An 18,500-nucleotide genomic window follows, 5' to 3' on the forward strand; every position below is an offset into this window, starting at 1 on the left:
AGTAGTCAAATCCTGAAGATCGCCTTCCCGCCGCTCAATAGTTCTACCATGACTTTGGCAGGACACTATAGCCAACGCCAGCATCACTGCGTTCCGATTCTTCCTATCTTTCTCACGCTCATAGGCCGCTTGAGTTTCAGCCAACGCTGTCCTAAGATGGGCAGCCTCGTCAGCTACCCGATCGTGAGCGTTTCTCCAATCAAGCAATTGACTACTCGCAACGGCCTCTTTGCTCTTAAGCTCTGCGCCAAAAATATCATAGATCAGAATTTATGACTACAATCAAGCATACTCAAGAACTATGAGTACTCACCCTGATATCTCTGGTTCAAAGATCTATAACGACTCTCCAATCATTCCTGGAGGACTTCGATCATTCCTTTCAATTGCAAAAGACTTGACAGCCTCCTGATGAAATCTCAGGGATTCTGCAAGGCAGTGACACTCTTGCTCCAGTTGCGCTACCTGCTGCGCGGCCTCACTACGCTCTTGAAGATCCCAAGTGTTTCTCTGAGCCTTGTCATACATATCCTTCAACACAAAACAAGCCGTCAAGACTTGTCAAAACACAAAAAGATAGAAAATAAGTTATGACACACCTGAAAGCTTTGGATAGCTCTCCTAATCTTCGACTCTGGCGGCAATTCGAATACCGGACCATCGGTACTCTTGGCAACTTCTGGCTCCGGCTCTCTACCCACAACAAACTCTGAAGACAAACCATGATCAGCTACTAGATACAAGAGTGTACCCCTTCCAAAAAATATCTATGTACCTGTTGCGCTGACTTCACCCATTTCTGTTGCAACAACCAGTGCCAAAGCTTTAGCACCAGTCGTACTCACAGTGGACGCAACTTCAACCATTGAAGGCGGCACACCCGAAGAACTCTCGGGGACTGACGGGCCCTCTACTAAGTAGATAACCTCTTGAAGCATGGATATAGTAGTACCTAGACGACTTGCGTCGTTAATCTCTAGTGCATCATCCATAGTCAAGTCCACCATGGGCCCAGAGAGTATAGCCGGCGGATTAGCCTCCGTCCCTACCTCCACAGGAATAATGTCTTCTGCATTCTTGGATCAACCAAGTCACAAGATCATAATCTGACTACAGAGTACAAAATCATCAAAAGGAAATATTACACAAACTCTTACTGAGACGATCACGGTGGCAAATGAACACGCTTCTTCTCGGCCACCACCGGCTCGATACTCGGCACCACAGGGGCCGCAAGAGGAAGGTCCTCCACTCCGCCGCCAAGTCCTGACAGAACCAAGGTTGAGACTACGAATGCACGACTACCAGAATAGATCACATACTCACCACTGGCAACATCCTTAGACAACAAAGCGTCAGCAGCCACCGCTGGTGTCTTCACAGCATCTGCCAGCTCAGAAGCTGTAGCCTAATCAACCGATGGCCCAGTAGCCTGCTCGGGGGCTATCAACTCTGGGACCACCGGTGCAGAGGCTACCTGCTTGGAGGCTACAGATCCCGAGTTCAAAGGCGACGCCTCCACAGGCAGCTCTTCAACAGTCGCAACATTGGCAACTGCATCTCCAGCAATCGCGACTACTTCATCAGAAGTGGCCTCATCATCGTCAAAGGTCAAGTCGGCAGCCTTTCCAACACATAGACTAATATTGTTAGTATTTTGCAAAGTAATATGACTAAGTCAACAAGAAACTGAAAAGTACTCAAATACAACGTGCAACTACGCACCTTGGTACCCTGTGACCCCTCGGGGGTCAAACTCGATGAAGTTGTAACATGCTGAGCAGCAGCTTTCTTCCGCACTACTCGACGTTTCTTAGTAGGAGGAGAAGGAGCAGTTTCAGTATCAACCATAGCAATGTCCTTACCCTCAGACGACATGGGCAAGAAACCAAGAAGCACCCGGGACTACAAACCACAAGACAACAATTGTTATTCGGAAAGTATTACTACACCTTCGACTACCCATAGTAAGCAAAGTAAAGAAGAAAATACCTCTGTTGGTCCATACGAACCATCAAACTGACGAAGGACTCCCGGGAGTACTGGCGTCCCTTGATAGTTCCTGAATAACTTACCCAACAACACCTCCACATCGTCATCGGATATGTCTTTAGGAGACATGCGCGACGGGTCATGAAAACCCGTATACTCGAAGCCTGGGTGAGCATGTTGCTGCAGAGGCTAAACTCTGCGCTTAAGGAAACTGACGGCTACATTGATCCCAGTCAACCCCAAAGATCTAAACTTAGAAATCTGCGCCAACAAATTTGTGATCTCAGGGGTTTCCTCGGGCTCAATCACCCAGTTGTCAGCATGTTTGGGAGCATGGCCAGTGACTACTGGCAAGATGGGATCATGATTGCCAATATAAAACCACCTCTTCTTCTAATCACCATGAGAATCTAGCAAATCGTACTCGAGATATACACTCAAGTTCCACAACTGAAACCCAGCCCCTCCAAATACTCCTGTCCTAGTCACGCTGGGTTGCGGTTTACAACAAAACAACTTTCTAAATAGATCCAGACTAGGCAGAACACCTAAGTACACCTCGCACAAGTGTACAAAGATAGACATGTGCAGCACACCATTTGGATTCAAGTGGACTAACTAAAGATTATAATACTCAAGAATACCTCTGAAGAAATCAGAAGAAGGCACAATCAGTCCTCTCTCAACAAAATGCGCAAGCATCACCGTCTGTTTGGGGTGCTCCTCGAATTGCCACGCATTACCGTATGCGGGCCTCCACTCAAGCTCAACTCTTGGTTGAAGAAGCTTTGCGTCGACCAAAGCCTGGACCACCATCTCCTTCATCACGAAATGCTGCCAGGTGATCCCAGGAGGCGGCGGCGCAGTTTGATTCATCAGGCACACTTGGGCGCCGGGAATACGAGCTCCTTGCCCCTCTTGGATTTAGATATTAACTTACTGGTGGCCGCGACCTCCCCCTGGATCTTCTCAGGTTTCTTTCCTATCTTCTTGACGCGCATCAATTGATCTTGAGAAAAAAAGGAGGGAGGAAAGGACTGCAGCAGATCTCTCTCCTAAAGAACAAGCAAAAGCAACAATGGCGGCGGCGGCGTAAGGAGGAGCAAGCGGTGCTGGGGTCGCAAGAAAGGGGCACAAATTAATCATCTGTTAAAACAAGCGTATTACTAATTAGTGCTGAGCTTCACTATTATATCAGCAGCATCTCCAGATTTCAAGCGTCAATTAAGCAACAGTTAGATACGACTCAGGTTTACCACCATAATGGCCAACGGCTACTCTGACCAAAAGATTGATCCCTTCACCGACTAAAAAGTAGTCGTCCAAGTGCTTGGGGGCTACGTATACTGTCGAATAAAGTTTTCTTTTTTCGAATATTAAGGCAACTCAAAATAAAATTACAATATTGACCCTCAGCTTGATTCTTTGATTCAACCCAAGGCTCGGGGGCTACTCCATATGGAGTGCGATTGTCATCGCACTACCATACCAAAAAAGGAGTCTCAAGGCAAAGACTACTCGAAGCAAATATCGGACACTGATGAGTACCTTCCAGTCACGCGACAGCACTGGTACTCGAGTGTTGGCCGCATCGAGGAATACTCAAGGAGCACCAGGAGGAACTCGAGCGACATCCTCAAGTGCTCAGAGCTGTTTCTCTCGACTACAAAGTACTCGGGGGCTTGTCGGCTAGGAACCCCTGGGCCCACCAGAAGACTTACGAACCCACTCAAGGGAATGTACCCGAAACCTAATCGGACATGAAGACTACTCCGCAGGGCGCGTAGACTTCATGTACTCCCCGAAGACTAGTCGGGTCAGGAGGAAACTACTCTACCAAGTTCGAGTAGGACTCTGTAAAACGTACTCGACTAAGACTTTTACAATCCGCCCTATAACCCTGCTCCCCCGACTATATAAGGGCGGGTAGGGACCCCCTCCAAAACAGAGAACACAACTCGATCAATACAATCAACACACAGGACGTAGGGTATTACACGATCTAGCGGCCTGAATCTGTCTAAATCATATCCCTTGCGTCACCATCGACTCCTTGATTCTCGACGACACCCACCGCACAAAAGACCACCTAGGGTACCCCCTAGGCGGGTTGCCGGTCTAAAACACCGACAGCTCCTCCTTAATGTCATCCAATGAATAAAACCCCACAACAACATCATTGCCACGGCTGCTACCCAAGGTAGCCTCCCAGAGGCTCAATAGACATCACAAAACAACTATATTATCCATGAACTGGCTCCTCGTGGGCAAGATAGACCAAAAATAGAGATAGGTTCATGGCAACAAGTCCACATCCGCACGGTAACTACACATGAATCGTAAATAACATCATGAATCGACTGTAAAAAGTAAGCCAATGCATAGAAACTAGGATAGTTCATAGACTAGACATGCAGATCCGGCGAGGATACCCCACTAACCGCACAAATAAACCGTAACAGACAGATCCCATCCGAGGGAACCCTAACCATTCACAACCCTAACCGGAATCTATGCAACAAGTAGTAAAAGATCGAAGAACAACAGCAAGACTCCATCGTATGAGACCATACCCCATCGCAAACAACAAGAACCGCCACCCTAACTACAAGGTAATCGTGGATCTGGGCCATACCTCCGCGGAGATGAAGACAACCATCGTGGGGTAGATGAGGAAGTAGCGCGTGCCGGTGGATGACCCGAGGGATGACTTGAACATCAAGTAGATGAGGCAGATCTGCTCGGTGGAGAGAAAGAAGCAGGTCACGCCGGGGACAAAGAGGTTGCTCAAGTGGCCGGGGACGAAGAGGTAGCAGATATGCTCCGTGACGAAGACAAAGCACGGATCCAGTGTTCGTTGCTAATGTACCCTCGCCCACAACCGCAGGCGACCACAGACACCTCCGAATCAGGCGCCCTACCACCAACCGCGCCGTCACCTCCAAGTCGTCGGGATGAGAGGAGAGGAGTGGAGGAGTCGAGTGCGAAAGGAAGACATGGGAGAGTAGTGGAGGAGTCGGTGGAGAGGGCACGATTGAGGGGAAGGAGGCGACGCGACCGGGTGGCCACCACTTTATACCGGCGGGAGGTAACTCTAGCCGGCCCAATTTATAACGCCAAAGGCTGGTGGGCCTTTTTGCACCGCGACGACCTGACCTAGGAGGCCGACCAGGCTACCAATCATAGCTGGTGGCACCAGCTGAGCCTGGCCCAACCTCCATCCCAGCTGTCAAACGCACCCATATGAGCCTGCACCTGAACTGACACTGCACCATCCAATCCACCCTGCGCTTTCATCTTACAGCCAGCCACTGCTAAGTGCAGCAGCGCAAGCTGATCCATCGGCCATCGCTAGCTGCAGCCTGCAGGTGTTGTTGTGACGACTGACGACAGCCGTAGCCCCTAATAGGGAGAAGGCAATCACCTTGCTCAAGAATGGCGTGAAACACTCTTTGAATGTAACAGCCTATTTGGTCGCTTCCCTGGCTTGCCTTCCATTTGTTTCCTTTTTTGATAATTGCTTGCCTTCCATTTGTTGTTTTACACAAAGAAAACTTTGGACTCCTTTGACTTGTGGTCAAAATTAATCGAGAGTTCACGTGAGGCATGACTCCTGTTGACTAAAAAAACGTATATACTCGTAGAACGTGGCAAAAGGTTTAATGCCTCTCCCTCCCTCTGACCCTCTCCTTTTACTCACTGTCACCGTTATGGCTTACTTGAGCTGTCATTTAGCGTAGTGTCAAATTTTGAGTAATGAATAAATGGATAATGTCATACTATAAGTGGAATTTCTGTAACTCCAGTTGTACTAGTACTCACCTGAATTGAGGGTAGAGTAACTTTGTGCAAGTACAATTTTTATGTTGCATCTTGACTGTCCAAATTTGTGATTATATTGTTCTTTATGTACAATAACTTATTCTCTACCTCCCCTCTATAAAAAAAGCTTATATTATTATAATTAACCATAATATCTAATAAAAAATATTCATGGTACCACTAAATAAAGATAAGCTTGAGTAATACTCACGCACTTAGCTCAGCTGTTAAGTTTGAGTCAGTGCTTGCATTTTCTATATTTATTAGGTGCTCATCGTGTTATTCTCAATGACTTTCGTCGATTCCGGTGATGTGTATACCGTGTTTTAAAAAACTGAAGGTAGTGCTAGCCATAAAAACCAACATTTAACGATACCAAATTTTACATTCCGCGGCCTGGCCCGTCCTTTTTGTTGACGATTCTTTACTGCGAGTTGTGGTATCCGGGCGGTCCCCGAATAAAAGGTTGCCCAACACTGCCCCCCTCCTCGGCTCCATTTCGGTTCCCCTCCCCGCTCTCCGGCCCTCCCCCCACCATTCGGTCTTCGCCGGGCCATTTGCCGGCGACGAGCACCCATCAGGTATGCCCTCCCCTTCTCTTCCCTTCCTGCTGTGCAAAACGGAGTTCCGCAAACCCTAATATAAGCTATTTGTATTCGGATCTGACCCAGTTACAATATACTCCGTATTACCTAAATAAGTAGCTTCGATTTTGTTTGCAAAAATTATCGGGCGTAGATATGCACACCCATGTCCTGTGCTGGTCCGTCCGGGATTTCGTGTAGTCCTGGTTCCAAATTGGAATTGTTCTACGATTCTGATCCCGTCTCAATTCGGTTTGGTTCTTCCGAGTGATTTGGATAACCTCTGTTCTTTAGTGAGGTGATGCGGATTTTTGTTGCCTTTTAGAGAATCCGAACCCTCCCATCGGTTTTGTCTGCTTGTTGTCTTGATGCAGTTTTTTTGGTTCTTGGTTCTGCGAGGTTTTAGACTTCTGAATGCACCTTCTGTTTCAGGGAATGACGCATAACCATGAACAGCAGCAAGCACACCAATCCGGTGCGCCCCATGGCATGATGGGGCCAGGCGGCAGTAACTTCCCTCAGTCCTCCAGCCCAATGCCCCCGGTCCAGAGTCAGATGAACTTGCCGCCATCCAGCGGACCACAAGGCATGGTTGGAGGTCAGGTGCACAACCAGGTTGCGATGCAGCAACAATACCTGAAGCTTGCGATGCTGCAGCAGCAGCAGCAGCAGAAGGTGGCCCACGGGATGCTCCTCCAGCAGCAGGCCAAGTTGAATATGCTGGGGTCATCGTCAAGAGACCAAGATATGGTTAACAACCCTGCCAAGATGCAGGAGCTTATGGCCCTTCAGGCACAGATGTTTAAGCGACAAGCTGAACATCTTCAGCAGGCGGAGAAGCAGAAAGAGCAGGGACAACCAAGTAGTGATGAGCAAAGAAGCCGTGATATGAGGCCAACTATGGCTCCTCTGGGAGTCCCTGGACAGCAGTTGCCATCAGCGGGTATGATGAGGCCCATGCAACCAATGCAAGGCCAGGTGGGCATTAGCAGCGCCGGTGGTGGCCCATTAACGCCATTGCAGTTTCAAGCCGTGCAAGCCTGGGCAAAGGAGAACAATTTCGACCTGTCCAATCCTGCAAACATGAGTGCAGTTTCTCAACTCCTGCCAATCTGGCAGTCAAGCAGGATGGCAGCCATGCAGAAGCAGAATGAGGCAAGTATGGCTGCACAGCAGCAAGCAACGCCCTCGCAAATGAACAGTGATACCCCAGGGTGTGGTAATGTTCCCAATCAGGGTGCCCCATCGAAGCCCGGTCAGCCCCTTCCCCCAAGCTCAGTTTCTGGTGGAGAAGAGGCTAAGGTAGTGAATTTGAGCAACTTGCAGTTGCAACAACAGTTATCTGCCCATAACAGGGATGGCTCAAATGAAAGGGCTGTGAGGTCACCTGTGACAGCGGGCGATGGTGCACAGATGATGATGCATACCCCGCAAAGCTCTGGACATGTGAATAAGGTTCCTGAGCAATCCACTCCAAAAAATGCCCTTGCAAATTCAGAAGCGATGCAGGTGCAGCATGTGAGACAGATGCAGCAACTTAACCAAGCTGCTGCCCCCACAGCATCCCCTGGTGAAACAGGAGGATCACAAGCCCCAATTCCAAGTGCTCGGCTGCAACCAGGGCAAACAGGTTTCACAAAAAATCAACTTCATGTACTCAAAGCTCAGATATTAGCTTTTCGGCGTTTAAAGGTAAAAGAAATATGAAAGTTAAAGTCTATTTTATTTGTGTTTTTGAGATCCAACCTGTAATTTTAAGATGCGATTCAGCTGATCAATCTAATGTTGTGGCGGTTTTCTTTTTTCTTCCTTTGATTGCATCCCTTGGTATCAGCGTGGTGATCGTACTCTCCCGCCAGAAGTTCTTGAATTAATTGTGTCTGGGCGGTCTCCTCCTGATTCACAAGGGCAGCAGATTTCTGGACCTCAGGCAATACATAACTGTGAAAGGCCTGGTGTAAGCAATGCTGATGAACATGGAAGGCACATTGAGAGTGGTGATAAAGTTCCTGAAAAACCTGCATTGTTGAAGGGACCATGTTTATCAAAGGTGGAGGCTTCAGCTTCAGAAGATAAAGCTAGTCCTGCCAGTGTTCCTGGTCCCATGCAAGTGATGAAAGCTTCACCGAAAGAGTCTCTTAAAATTGGACCAGTTTCAGTACCAGAGCATAGTAACACTACTATGATTAAATCTGAGCACGAAATAGAACAGTGTGTCCAGAGAACACCTAGAAGCGATTACAGTTCTGAGAGGGGTAAATCTTTACCGGCAGAAAGTGGTTCAGCAGACGCTGAGCAGGCAAAAAGGGCTGGCTCCACAAGCAGTGCCCCACCTCCAAGAGACGTTCCTAGAAAATACCATGGTCCGCTATTTGATTCCCCGTCCTTCACTAGGAGGCATGATTCCTTAGGATCTGCAAACTACAACAGTAATCTCTCACTAGGTTATGATGTTAAAGATTTATTAGCTCAAGAAGGGTTGATCGTTCTTGATAAGAAACGTGAGGATAACTTGAAAAAGATAAGCAGTTTGCTTGCAATCAATCTAGAGAGGAAAAGAATCCGTCCTGATCTTGTCTTGAGGCTACAGATTGAAGAGAAGAAACTCAAACTCCTAGAACATCAGGCTCGGCTAAGGGATGAAGTTGAGCATGAGCAACAAGAAATAATGGCAATGCCAGATAGGATATACAGAAAGTTTGTCAGACAATGTGAACGTCAACGGGTTGAGCTTGCAAGACATGTTCAGCAGATGCAGAAAGCCTCGAGAGAGAAGCAGCTGAAATCAATTTTCCAGTGGCGCAAGAAGCTTCTGGAGGCACATTGGGCCATTCGCGATGCTCGAATAACTCGTAATAGAGGGGTGGCCAAGTACCATGAAAGGATGTTGCGAGAATTCTCGAAAAGGAAAGATGATGATAGGAACAAAAGAATGGAGGCATTGAAAAACAATGACGTGGAAAGATACCGTCAAATACTTTTGGAACAACAAACTAGTGTTCCTGGTGATGCAGCTCAAAGATATAATGTTCTATCTTCTTTCCTGACCCAGACTGAAGAGTACCTTTATAAGCTTGGAGGAAAAATAACTGCTACCAAGAGTCAGCAACAAATAGAAGAAGCAGCAAATGCTGCTGCAGCAGCTGCACGGGCACAGGTATTTGACTCTCTTCACTTTGGGCTAGTGAAACTAGCTTGTCCGCCATTCCCTCCCCTTTTGGTTTCTTATCCTTGGATTGCGAAGCTTTCTGTAGTGAGTAGCTCAAACGTTTGTGGTTAAACATTTTTGCTGCATGTAACCAGGTTAGTTATTGCTAGTCGTATACATGAACATGCTTCTTGTTTAACAGGGTCTATCTGAGGAAGAAGTGAAGGCTGCTGCACAATGTGCTGGTCAGGAGGTTATGATAAGGAACACGTTCTCTGAGATGAATGCACCAAGGGATAATACATCTGTTAACAAGTAAGAAATCAACTAAATTGAAAATGAGGTTGTATCAGAAAAATTTTCCAAGTTGCTATTTCTGTACCATTTTTTGTTCCATTTTTGGACCCAGAGTAAATTTCTGTTGCATTTTCGGAGCCTGCATTTTTTTCCCATTTGACATTTGTGGTAGGGTTTGTCAGATAAACAGGGTCTTCAAAACATACTTCTCACTCTTGATAATGTGTTTTACTTCTTGTGTACTTTTAGGTACTATACTTTGGCTCATGCTGTGAGTGAGAGAGTTACAAAGCAGCCATCGCTGTTGCGAGCAGGAACTTTAAGGGAGTACCAGTTGGTAGGATGTCTACTTGTACCTGAAGTAATTCATTTTCACTGTACTTATGTCCTGTCTCAGGAAATCTTGCGATTCATTTTGTTGGTTATCTAGGTGGGCCTGCAGTGGATGCTTTCTTTGTACAATAATAAGTTGAATGGTATTTTGGCTGATGAGATGGGTCTTGGCAAGACTGTGCAGGTGTGTGGCATCCCTTTCTTATTCTGTTTTGCTTGCTGCCTGTTATACCATGATAGTTTTTTTAATCATCAATGCTCCCTCTTTTCATTAAATACAATACTGCTAGAAACTTATTTGTATGGCTGCACTATTTGTTATAACAGGTTATGGCATTGATCGCATACCTGATGGAGTTTAAAGGGAATTATGGCCCACATCTCATAATAGTGCCAAATGCTGTCTTGGTCAATTGGAAGGTGTGTCTTTAATGTCATTTCATGCTTTGAGGAGTTATTTTTTTGTTTCCATTTTTTAATAAAGTATTTGTTATAGAAACTTACATTTTGCTGCGATGCCTGTTCTTGGTTCAGAGTGAACTGCTAAATTGGCTGCCATCTGCATCTTGCATCTTTTATGTTGGTGCAAAGGACCAAAGGCAGAAGCTGTTCTCTCAAGTAAGCAGCCTTTTCTTTCGATAGCTTTTCATACGTTAGGCATGTACTTACATTACAAATTTTAATTCAACAATTAAAGTTCTGATACATTGATTATTGTGAATAAAACATAATCAACCCTGATTACTTGGCCCTAGACTGTTTGCTTTTTTTTTTCTTGAACACTGCACTGTTTATTTTTTTCCACGAACACTGTAGTGTTTGAATTTGAGGGACCATCTGTACCATCACCTTCATTTGTCTTTTATTGTATTTGTTATTATGTCAACTGTATCTGTCCTAAATAAAAGATAAAACCACATCAGCAAACATGCTTTAAATTGTTTGGAGTAAATTCAATTGTCCTGTACACAATGCTATTTTAGTTTTCTAGATCAGTCTCCATCGTTCCCTAAACAGGTGCATGATTTGTGCAGTATAGGGGTAACATTTTCTTATTTTAATGGCCGCTCTTATCAGTTGACTCCTTGTTATTTCTTGACTGAAAGTAATGCTTTCCGCTTCTGTTATTTGCATGAATAAGCTGTCTGGTACCAAATACCTGTGGATTTTCTTGTATTTAGCTCTTGTAGAAATTTAGCCTCTAACTTTTGACTCGTCTCACAGGAGGTTTTGGCCATGAAATTTAATGTTCTTGTTACGACATATGAATTTGTTATGTTTGATCGTTCCAAGCTTTCAAAGATTGATTGGAAGTACATTATAATTGATGAGGCACAGCGGATGAAGGATAGAGACTCAGTCTTGGCACGTGATCTTGATCGCTATCGTTGCCAACGACGCCTCCTTCTCACTGGTACTCCTCTACAGGTAAATCAAATAAATGTGTATTGCTATTGTTGCCACTAAAGCTTTGCCATCATGGTAGCTTCTTCCGTGAAGATAGGAGCCCCTTGTCTTTTTTGCCAGCATAGCTATTTTAGCATGTCATAAATGCACCCTTTTTGTTGTATACTGTTTTTTTCATATTTAATACCTTTGGAAATTGATTACAGAATGATCTCAAGGAGCTTTGGTCCCTCTTGAATCTGTTGCTTCCAGAAGTATTTGATAGTAGTAAGGCATTCCAAGATTGGTTCTCTAAGCCGTTTCAGAGGGATGGTCCGACACACAGTGAAGAAGACGATTGGCTTGAGACAGAGAAGAAAGTAATAATCATTCACAGATTGCATCAGATTTTGGAACCTTTCATGCTACGTAGACGTGTGGAAGATGTTGAAGGCTCACTTCCACGAAAGGTGCTATCCTTTTCTCGGTTGTTACTCATTGGTCAATTTGTTCGGTAAGTTTGAAAAATTATTAATCAGGCATGTTGTTGCAGGATTCCATTGTCTTGAGGTGCAGAATGTCTGCGGTTCAAGGAGCTATATATGATTGGATCAAATCTACCGGTACTATTAGAGTTGATCCTGAAGATGAGAAAATGCGTGCACAAAGGAATCCCATGTACCAGTTCAAGACATACAAGAATCTCAACAACAAGTGCATGGAGCTAAGAAAAGTTTGTAACCATCCTCTTCTGTCATATCCATTCTTGAATCATGGGAAAGATTTTATGATCAGATCTTGCGGGAAGTTATGGAATCTTGATAGAATTTTAATTAAGCTTCATAAGGCAGGCCATCGTGTTCTCCTTTTTAGCACAATGACGAAACTTCTTGACATCATGGAAGACTATTTGCAATGGAGGCGACTTGTTTACAGGCGCATTGATGGAACAACAAGCTTGGAAGATCGAGAGTCGGCGATCGTTGACTTCAACAGGCCTGGTTCTGATTGTTTTATATTCTTGCTTAGTATTCGTGCTGCCGGTAGGGGGCTGAATCTTCAGAGCGCAGACACGGTTGTAATATATGACCCTGATCCAAATCCACAAAATGAAGAGCAAGCAGTTGCTAGGGCCCATCGTATAGGGCAGACTAGGGAGGTAAAGGTTATTTACATGGAGGCTGTTGTCGATAACATATCAAGTTATCAGAAAGAGGATGAGTTGAGAAATGGTGGGAGTGGAGATTTGGAGGATGATCTTGCTGGGAAAGACAGGTACATGGGATCAATTGAAAGTCTCATCCGCAACAATATCCAACAATACAAAATGGATATGGCGGATGAGGTCATTAATGCTGGTCGTTTTGATCAAAGAACAACCCATGAGGAAAGGCGGATGACTTTGGAGACACTCCTGCATGATGATGAGAGATACCAAGAAACTGTCCATGATGTGCCTTCATTACAGGAAGTGAACCGAATGATTGCTAGGACTGAACGTGAAGTTGAACTTTTTGACCAGATGGATGAAGACTTTGATTGGACGGGGGATATGATGAAACATCATCAGGTTCCAAAGTGGCTCCGTGCAAGCTCCACTGAAGTAGATGCTGTTGTGGCAAGTCTATCCAAAAAGCCGTTGAGGAATATGTCGTCTGGTGGCATTGCTTTAGACACTAATGATACACCTGAGAAGAGAAGGGGGCGGCCAAAGGGTACTGGCAAGTACTCCATCTACAGGGAGATTGACGACGAAGATCTTGAAGAATCTGATGAAGGTTCTGAGGAGAGGAATACCACACCCCTGCCTGAAGATGGGGAAATAGAGGAATTCGAAGATGAAGAGGACAATGATGATTCGGTACCTGATAACAAGGATGAATCAGAGGAAGAAGAGCCAATCAATGATGATGGGTACAATTTTACCAATGGATTAAGAAGCAGAAAAGCTATTAGGATGGAAGAAGCTGGTTCCACGGGCTCTTCTTCTGGAAGCAGGAGATTACCACCACCTGCACCTTCCTCTTCGTCAAAAAAATTGCGGTCTCTATCTGCATTAGATGCCCGGCCTGGTTCTTTGTCAAGGAGAACTGTATGTATTGACATGTTGTTGTCATTTGTCTCTTTTGTTTTTCTCTTGAAATGTTAATTAACGAGATCATGATGCTTTTTAACTGGTTATTTACAGCTGGATGACCTGGAGGAAGGTGAGATTGCAATGTCAGGGGACTCGCATATGGACCTCCAGCAGTCAGGGAGCTGGAATCATGAACGTGATGACGGTGAGGATGAGCATGTGTTGCAACCAAAAATAAAACGCAAACGGAGTATTCGTATTCGTCCAAGACTGAATGCAGAAAAGCAGGAAGCTAGATCTGGTGGAGAAGCGGTCTTCCCTCAGCGTGGTACTCATCATGCATTTCAAGGCAGTGATGATTATAATTCACAATTTAAGTCTGACCTAGATTCACATGCTTTTGCTGATCCAGCTGCCAGGCAGCAAGACGCTGTTCATCCTATGGTCAAACAGAAGCGCAACATGCCATCTAGGAAGGTTTCGCCTGCTCCTAGAACAGGGAAATCGACTTACTTGTGTGGATCCGGGGAAGGATCTGTTGAACGCTCCAAGGAAAATTGGAGCAGTAAGGCCATGGACTCTTCTACCCCAGAGTTCCGTGGCACAAAGATGTCTGACAGTATGCAAAGAAAGGTAGGTACACAAACTTTAGCCCTTTGTGCCATACTGTATTTCGGGTGATTTGTTCTACTGACTGTTCTTCAAAAGGTTGTTGAACGTGATTCTCTGTAGAATTAAAATGCTTTATCATCAAACTTAAGCTTAATGTGCTCATATTTTTTACATCATCTGGGTTGCATGCAGTGGAAGTTTCTTTTTTGGGTGAGCTGTATACGCATGGAATTGGAATTAAGATTTAGCATTATTTTGTGGCTCGTCCTGTTCCTTTGGCATACCATATGTTTATCAATATTGTTTTAACTGGGATTCTTTTATTCCTTTGGCTTGTCATATGGCTTGTTATGTTTTACCCTTTTGTTATATATACTATCTCATATGGCTGAGCTGAAGCTGTTCTCGACCTGAATACCTACAGTGCAAGAATGTGATAAGCAAGCTTTGGAGGAGGATTGACAAAGAGGGTCATCAAATCATACCTAATATATCTTCTTGGTGGCGGAGGAATGAAAATTCCTCATTCAGAGGTCCATCTTGCAGCACCCTTGACCTACAGAAAATTGAACAGCGAGTTGATGGATTCGAGTATAGCTCTGTAACTGAGTTCATAGGGGACATGCAGCAGATGTTGAAGAGTGTGGTTCAGCATTTCAGCTATAGGCATGAGGTACTCTACTGTTTGGCATCAAACTTATCTTGTTATATCTATTGTAGTGATCTGGTGTGGTGGCCTAGTAGAATATTAATTTGCTCCAATTAAATGCAGGTACAGATAGAAGCTGAGACCCTCCATAACTTATTTTTCAACATAATGAATATTGCGTTCCCAGACTCGGACTTCAGCGAAGCTAAGAATGCAATGTCATTTTCAAATCCTGGAAGAGCTGCAAGTGGCACTGCTGGGCCATCAACAAAGCATGCTGCTTTAGGCCATAAGCGCCGTGCTAGCACCAGTGAAGCGGAGCAGCATGGCTCAGGACATATCAGGCATAATCAGTCTAGCGAGGTTCCTAGTCGGCCTCACAGTTCCAGATCAGAGATAGACTCGAGGCATTCTGGATCCGGCAGCCGAGATCAGCTCCCAGATGGTGCTGGGTTATTGCACCCGAGCGATATGTTCATTGTTAAGAAGAAAAGGCAAGAACGGGCAAGGAGCAGCATTGGGTCTCCGTCTAGCTCAGGACGAGCTGGACGGCTCTCGCCAACCAACCCTGTGCGGCTGGGCACAGTGCCCTCACCCAGAGGTGCCAGGACGCCATTCCAAAGGGATGCACATCCATCTCAGCACTCGGTGCATTCCACTGGGTGGATTGTGCATTCGGATCATGGGGGAAGTTCCTCAGCACCTGGCATTGGAGACATCCAATGGGCCAAGCCATCCAAGCGACAAAGGACTGACGCTGGCAAGAGGCGGCCGAGCCATTTGTGAGAAATTTTTGCATCACGGTGGCATCCTTGATTGGTATATCTGTGAAGGGTGGACTCCATTGGTGGGGGCTTATTCATGTCATTTTGACACCCTGTTGAGTTCATATATGACCACCGTGCTGGACTTTTGTTGTCGTGGGCATGAAGAAATGAGGATAGAGTTATTTTTCTTGTATGTTAGGTTCATTTCATCGTTCTGTAAAGGGGAACTCTTATGGAGTTATGGTGGCGTGAGGCAAGCTAGAAGATACATTCACATGGGCATTAAAGATAGAGGCTCAGCTGGCTGAGATAATAAATTACTCCATGTATACGTTCCAAATTGTAGGTCGTTTTAGTTTTTCTAGTTTTGTAGATATTATTATGCATCTTAGATATAGTGTATGTCTAGATGCATAATAATATTTATGAATTTAAAAAATTCAAAACGACCTACAATTTGGAAGCATAAATATTATTATAAATTTAAAAAATTCAAAACGACCAAATTAAGGGAGGAGCGGTTATATTTCCATGTATTTTTTTATGGCTCTAATATCTGAGTGAATTATGCGAATTCTGTATCATCGCCCTAGTGACGAGTGACGAGACAACAAGCTTTCTTGCCCTGTGTTAACTCTTGACTATTTGTGTACGGAATGCTTGTCAGCATCGTGAAAATACCAAGTCGTGGTCACTTGCAAGCGGACGCAGACCTGCCTGCGACTGGGAGCCTGTTAGGCCCGAGACTCCAATACGACTTCGACTGGGAGCGTGATTATGTTGTTTTAGATTTTTAGATCCATACATTTTATTGCATCTTGATATAATATATATCTAGGTGTATAGCAAAATGTATAAATCTAAAAAACCAAAACGATCTATAATTTTGGACAGAGGAGTACTCCCATCTCTCTCCATCATTTTACTGTATCTTGATATAATATATATCTAGGTGTATAACAAAATGTATGAATTAAAAAAATCAAAACAACCTATAATTTTGGACGGAGGAGTACTCCCATCTCTCTCCATCATTACAGCCTATCGACCTTCTGCGGGAACGCCATTCAATATTTTTTATATACATGTAAGATTCAACAATTCATGAATAGGATAGTCTAATTCAATATTTACATAGGTCACGTATTTATTGATGGCTTGCTCCCCCACAGATTTTATCCCGCCTAATACATATTTTAATATATTTTTTACATGAAATTCAACATTTTGAATAGGCTAATTCAACATTTCACGAGCATCAGGTATTTACTTACGATTGACTTGAGTCATTTATTTATGGTTGGCTTGCTCCCCTCATCTTAGCTATCAAATACTGAAAACTTCGTTAAAAAAATAACATGCGAGAGTTATGTAGGTTTCCTAGCTAGGCCCTCTCTGGCCTGTCAAATCCCTTGATCTGCTTCGTACTTCTATCAATTGTTGCTGACAGTTGATTAGTTCGTATCATGCTTCTTGATTACTCCCTCCGTACCAAATTACTATTATATCTAGGTCCATGTCAAATGCTATGTATCTAGAAAAGCCAAAATGAATAGTAATTTGGGACGGATGGGGTAGTTCATATCCTCATATCATGCCTCAGATTTTGCGGTGCATATATATTTCTAGTTGACTTGTTGCAATCGTCCAAGAGTGCAGCATATGCCTAAAATTCCTTTGTTTCCTCTCTGAATTTCTAAGGAGGTTTGACAGATATTTGCTGCTTCATAACATATTTAATTCTTTGATCGTACACTTTTAATTTGAACTATCTGAATCTTTTTTAAAATATGCTCAAACAGAGAGCAAATTCCCACTCACAGCAATTACTATTTATAATAAATGTTATTGTTGTAGAAAAATATTGAAATGCATGTTACATTTGTCGAAATTTTGAGACTCTTCAAATACATCCCACATCCCCTTTTTGTTTGTCGCTGCATCGGATTTATTTAGACAACAACGATAGTACGTCCCACTCAAGCATGTCTAAGGCTCGGGATGAGGTTGATGTCCCAATCCTAAAAACAAAGTGACAATGTAGCATAGATTGTAGTGCTTGCTAGTGGACTGGTCATCTTATGCTTTGAATCATAGATTGTATTGATGTAACACTTTTGTAGTCAACTAATATATTAGTAGGCGCCAGTTAAACCTACGCTAGTGCAATTATTCTGTTGCCTCCTAGTTGCGTAAATATGTGATTGTATTGTTCTATTTGTCCCATGGAAGTAGTAGACCCGTATCAGTTTATTTTCAATCTTTCACTAGTTCTCCATCTCCTCTATGTGCTATTTCTGCACCTAGTTTTGGTCCATTAACCTTAAAATTGGATCTAAAAATTGTGGAAAGCTGCCTAGTCTACGTGAGAACCGTCTGTGTCTAAAAAACCGCTAACCTTACCCGCGTCTAAAAACCATACTTGAAGAAAACCACCTGTGCCAAAAAATCCTCAGGAGGAGGGGGGGGTTGTCGAATCCAGACTTTTTGTCTCCGAGGGAATAACTCCCACCACTTGTTCTATGTTTTTCTTGTATTTTAGGAACACGTTTTCATTCTATTTGTGCTTCAGATGTCCACATAAAATTTGAATAATATTCTATACTTTATCTTTATGGTGAATTTTTGTGAAACCCTTACGTTTGCAAAGGGGGTCTAAGTCATGGGACCATCTTGGTATTATCATATGATTATGTCAAATGTATGTCCTTTTCTTTGTACCATATTGACATAAAAAAGGTCTACCTGCTAGTCGGGCATTAAAAAGAATACGAAACTATTAAGAAGAAATAAATCCATAATGGTGGCTTAGTTGTCCTCCGTACGATGCTAT

The 18,500-nt window shown here is 44.1% G+C and overlaps 1 protein-coding gene across 2 annotated transcripts; it reads left to right on the forward strand.

Annotated features, from left to right (window-relative positions):
• Positions 1-6,174: 6,174 nt before the first annotated feature.
• On the forward strand, positions 6,175-16,007 carry LOC117845438 (ATP-dependent helicase BRM). Of its 2 annotated transcripts, XM_034726486.1 has the most exons (15): positions 6,240-6,395; positions 6,831-8,090; positions 8,233-9,555; positions 9,749-9,861; positions 10,093-10,180; positions 10,274-10,360; positions 10,504-10,596; positions 10,711-10,794; positions 11,401-11,604; positions 11,790-12,032; positions 12,116-13,654; positions 13,751-13,967; positions 14,052-14,272; positions 14,676-14,924; positions 15,024-16,007. In XM_034726486.1, the coding sequence occupies exons 2-15, from the start codon at positions 6,834-6,836 to the stop codon at positions 15,684-15,686; spliced, it is 6,381 nt and encodes a 2,126-aa protein (XP_034582377.1). In that variant the 5' UTR covers positions 6,240-6,395; positions 6,831-6,833; the 3' UTR covers positions 15,687-16,007. The 2 variants fall into 2 exon arrangements, with proteins under 2 accessions (XP_034582376.1, XP_034582377.1); XM_034726485.2 differs by having other exon boundaries at positions 6,175-6,395; positions 13,751-14,272.
• Positions 16,008-18,500: the final 2,493 nt, after the last annotated feature.

Source organism: Setaria viridis, chromosome 2 (genome assembly GCF_005286985.2).
Source record: "Setaria viridis chromosome 2, Setaria_viridis_v4.0, whole genome shotgun sequence".
In the NCBI taxonomy this organism is placed as follows: Eukaryota; Viridiplantae; Streptophyta; class Magnoliopsida; order Poales; family Poaceae; genus Setaria; species Setaria viridis.

Bases quoted from the DNA above. Each gene is read 5' to 3' on its own strand.
- LOC117845438 (XM_034726485.2), top strand. From the start codon at position 6,834: ATGACGCATAACCATGAACAGCAGCAAGCACACCAATCCGGTGCGCCC. The intron at 10,181-10,273 runs GTAGGATGTCTA...TTGGTTATCTAG, and splicing joins CTTTAAGGGAGTACCAGTTG to GTGGGCCTGCAGTGGATGCT. The intron at 10,361-10,503 runs GTGTGTGGCATC...TTGTTATAACAG, and splicing joins GTCTTGGCAAGACTGTGCAG to GTTATGGCATTGATCGCATA.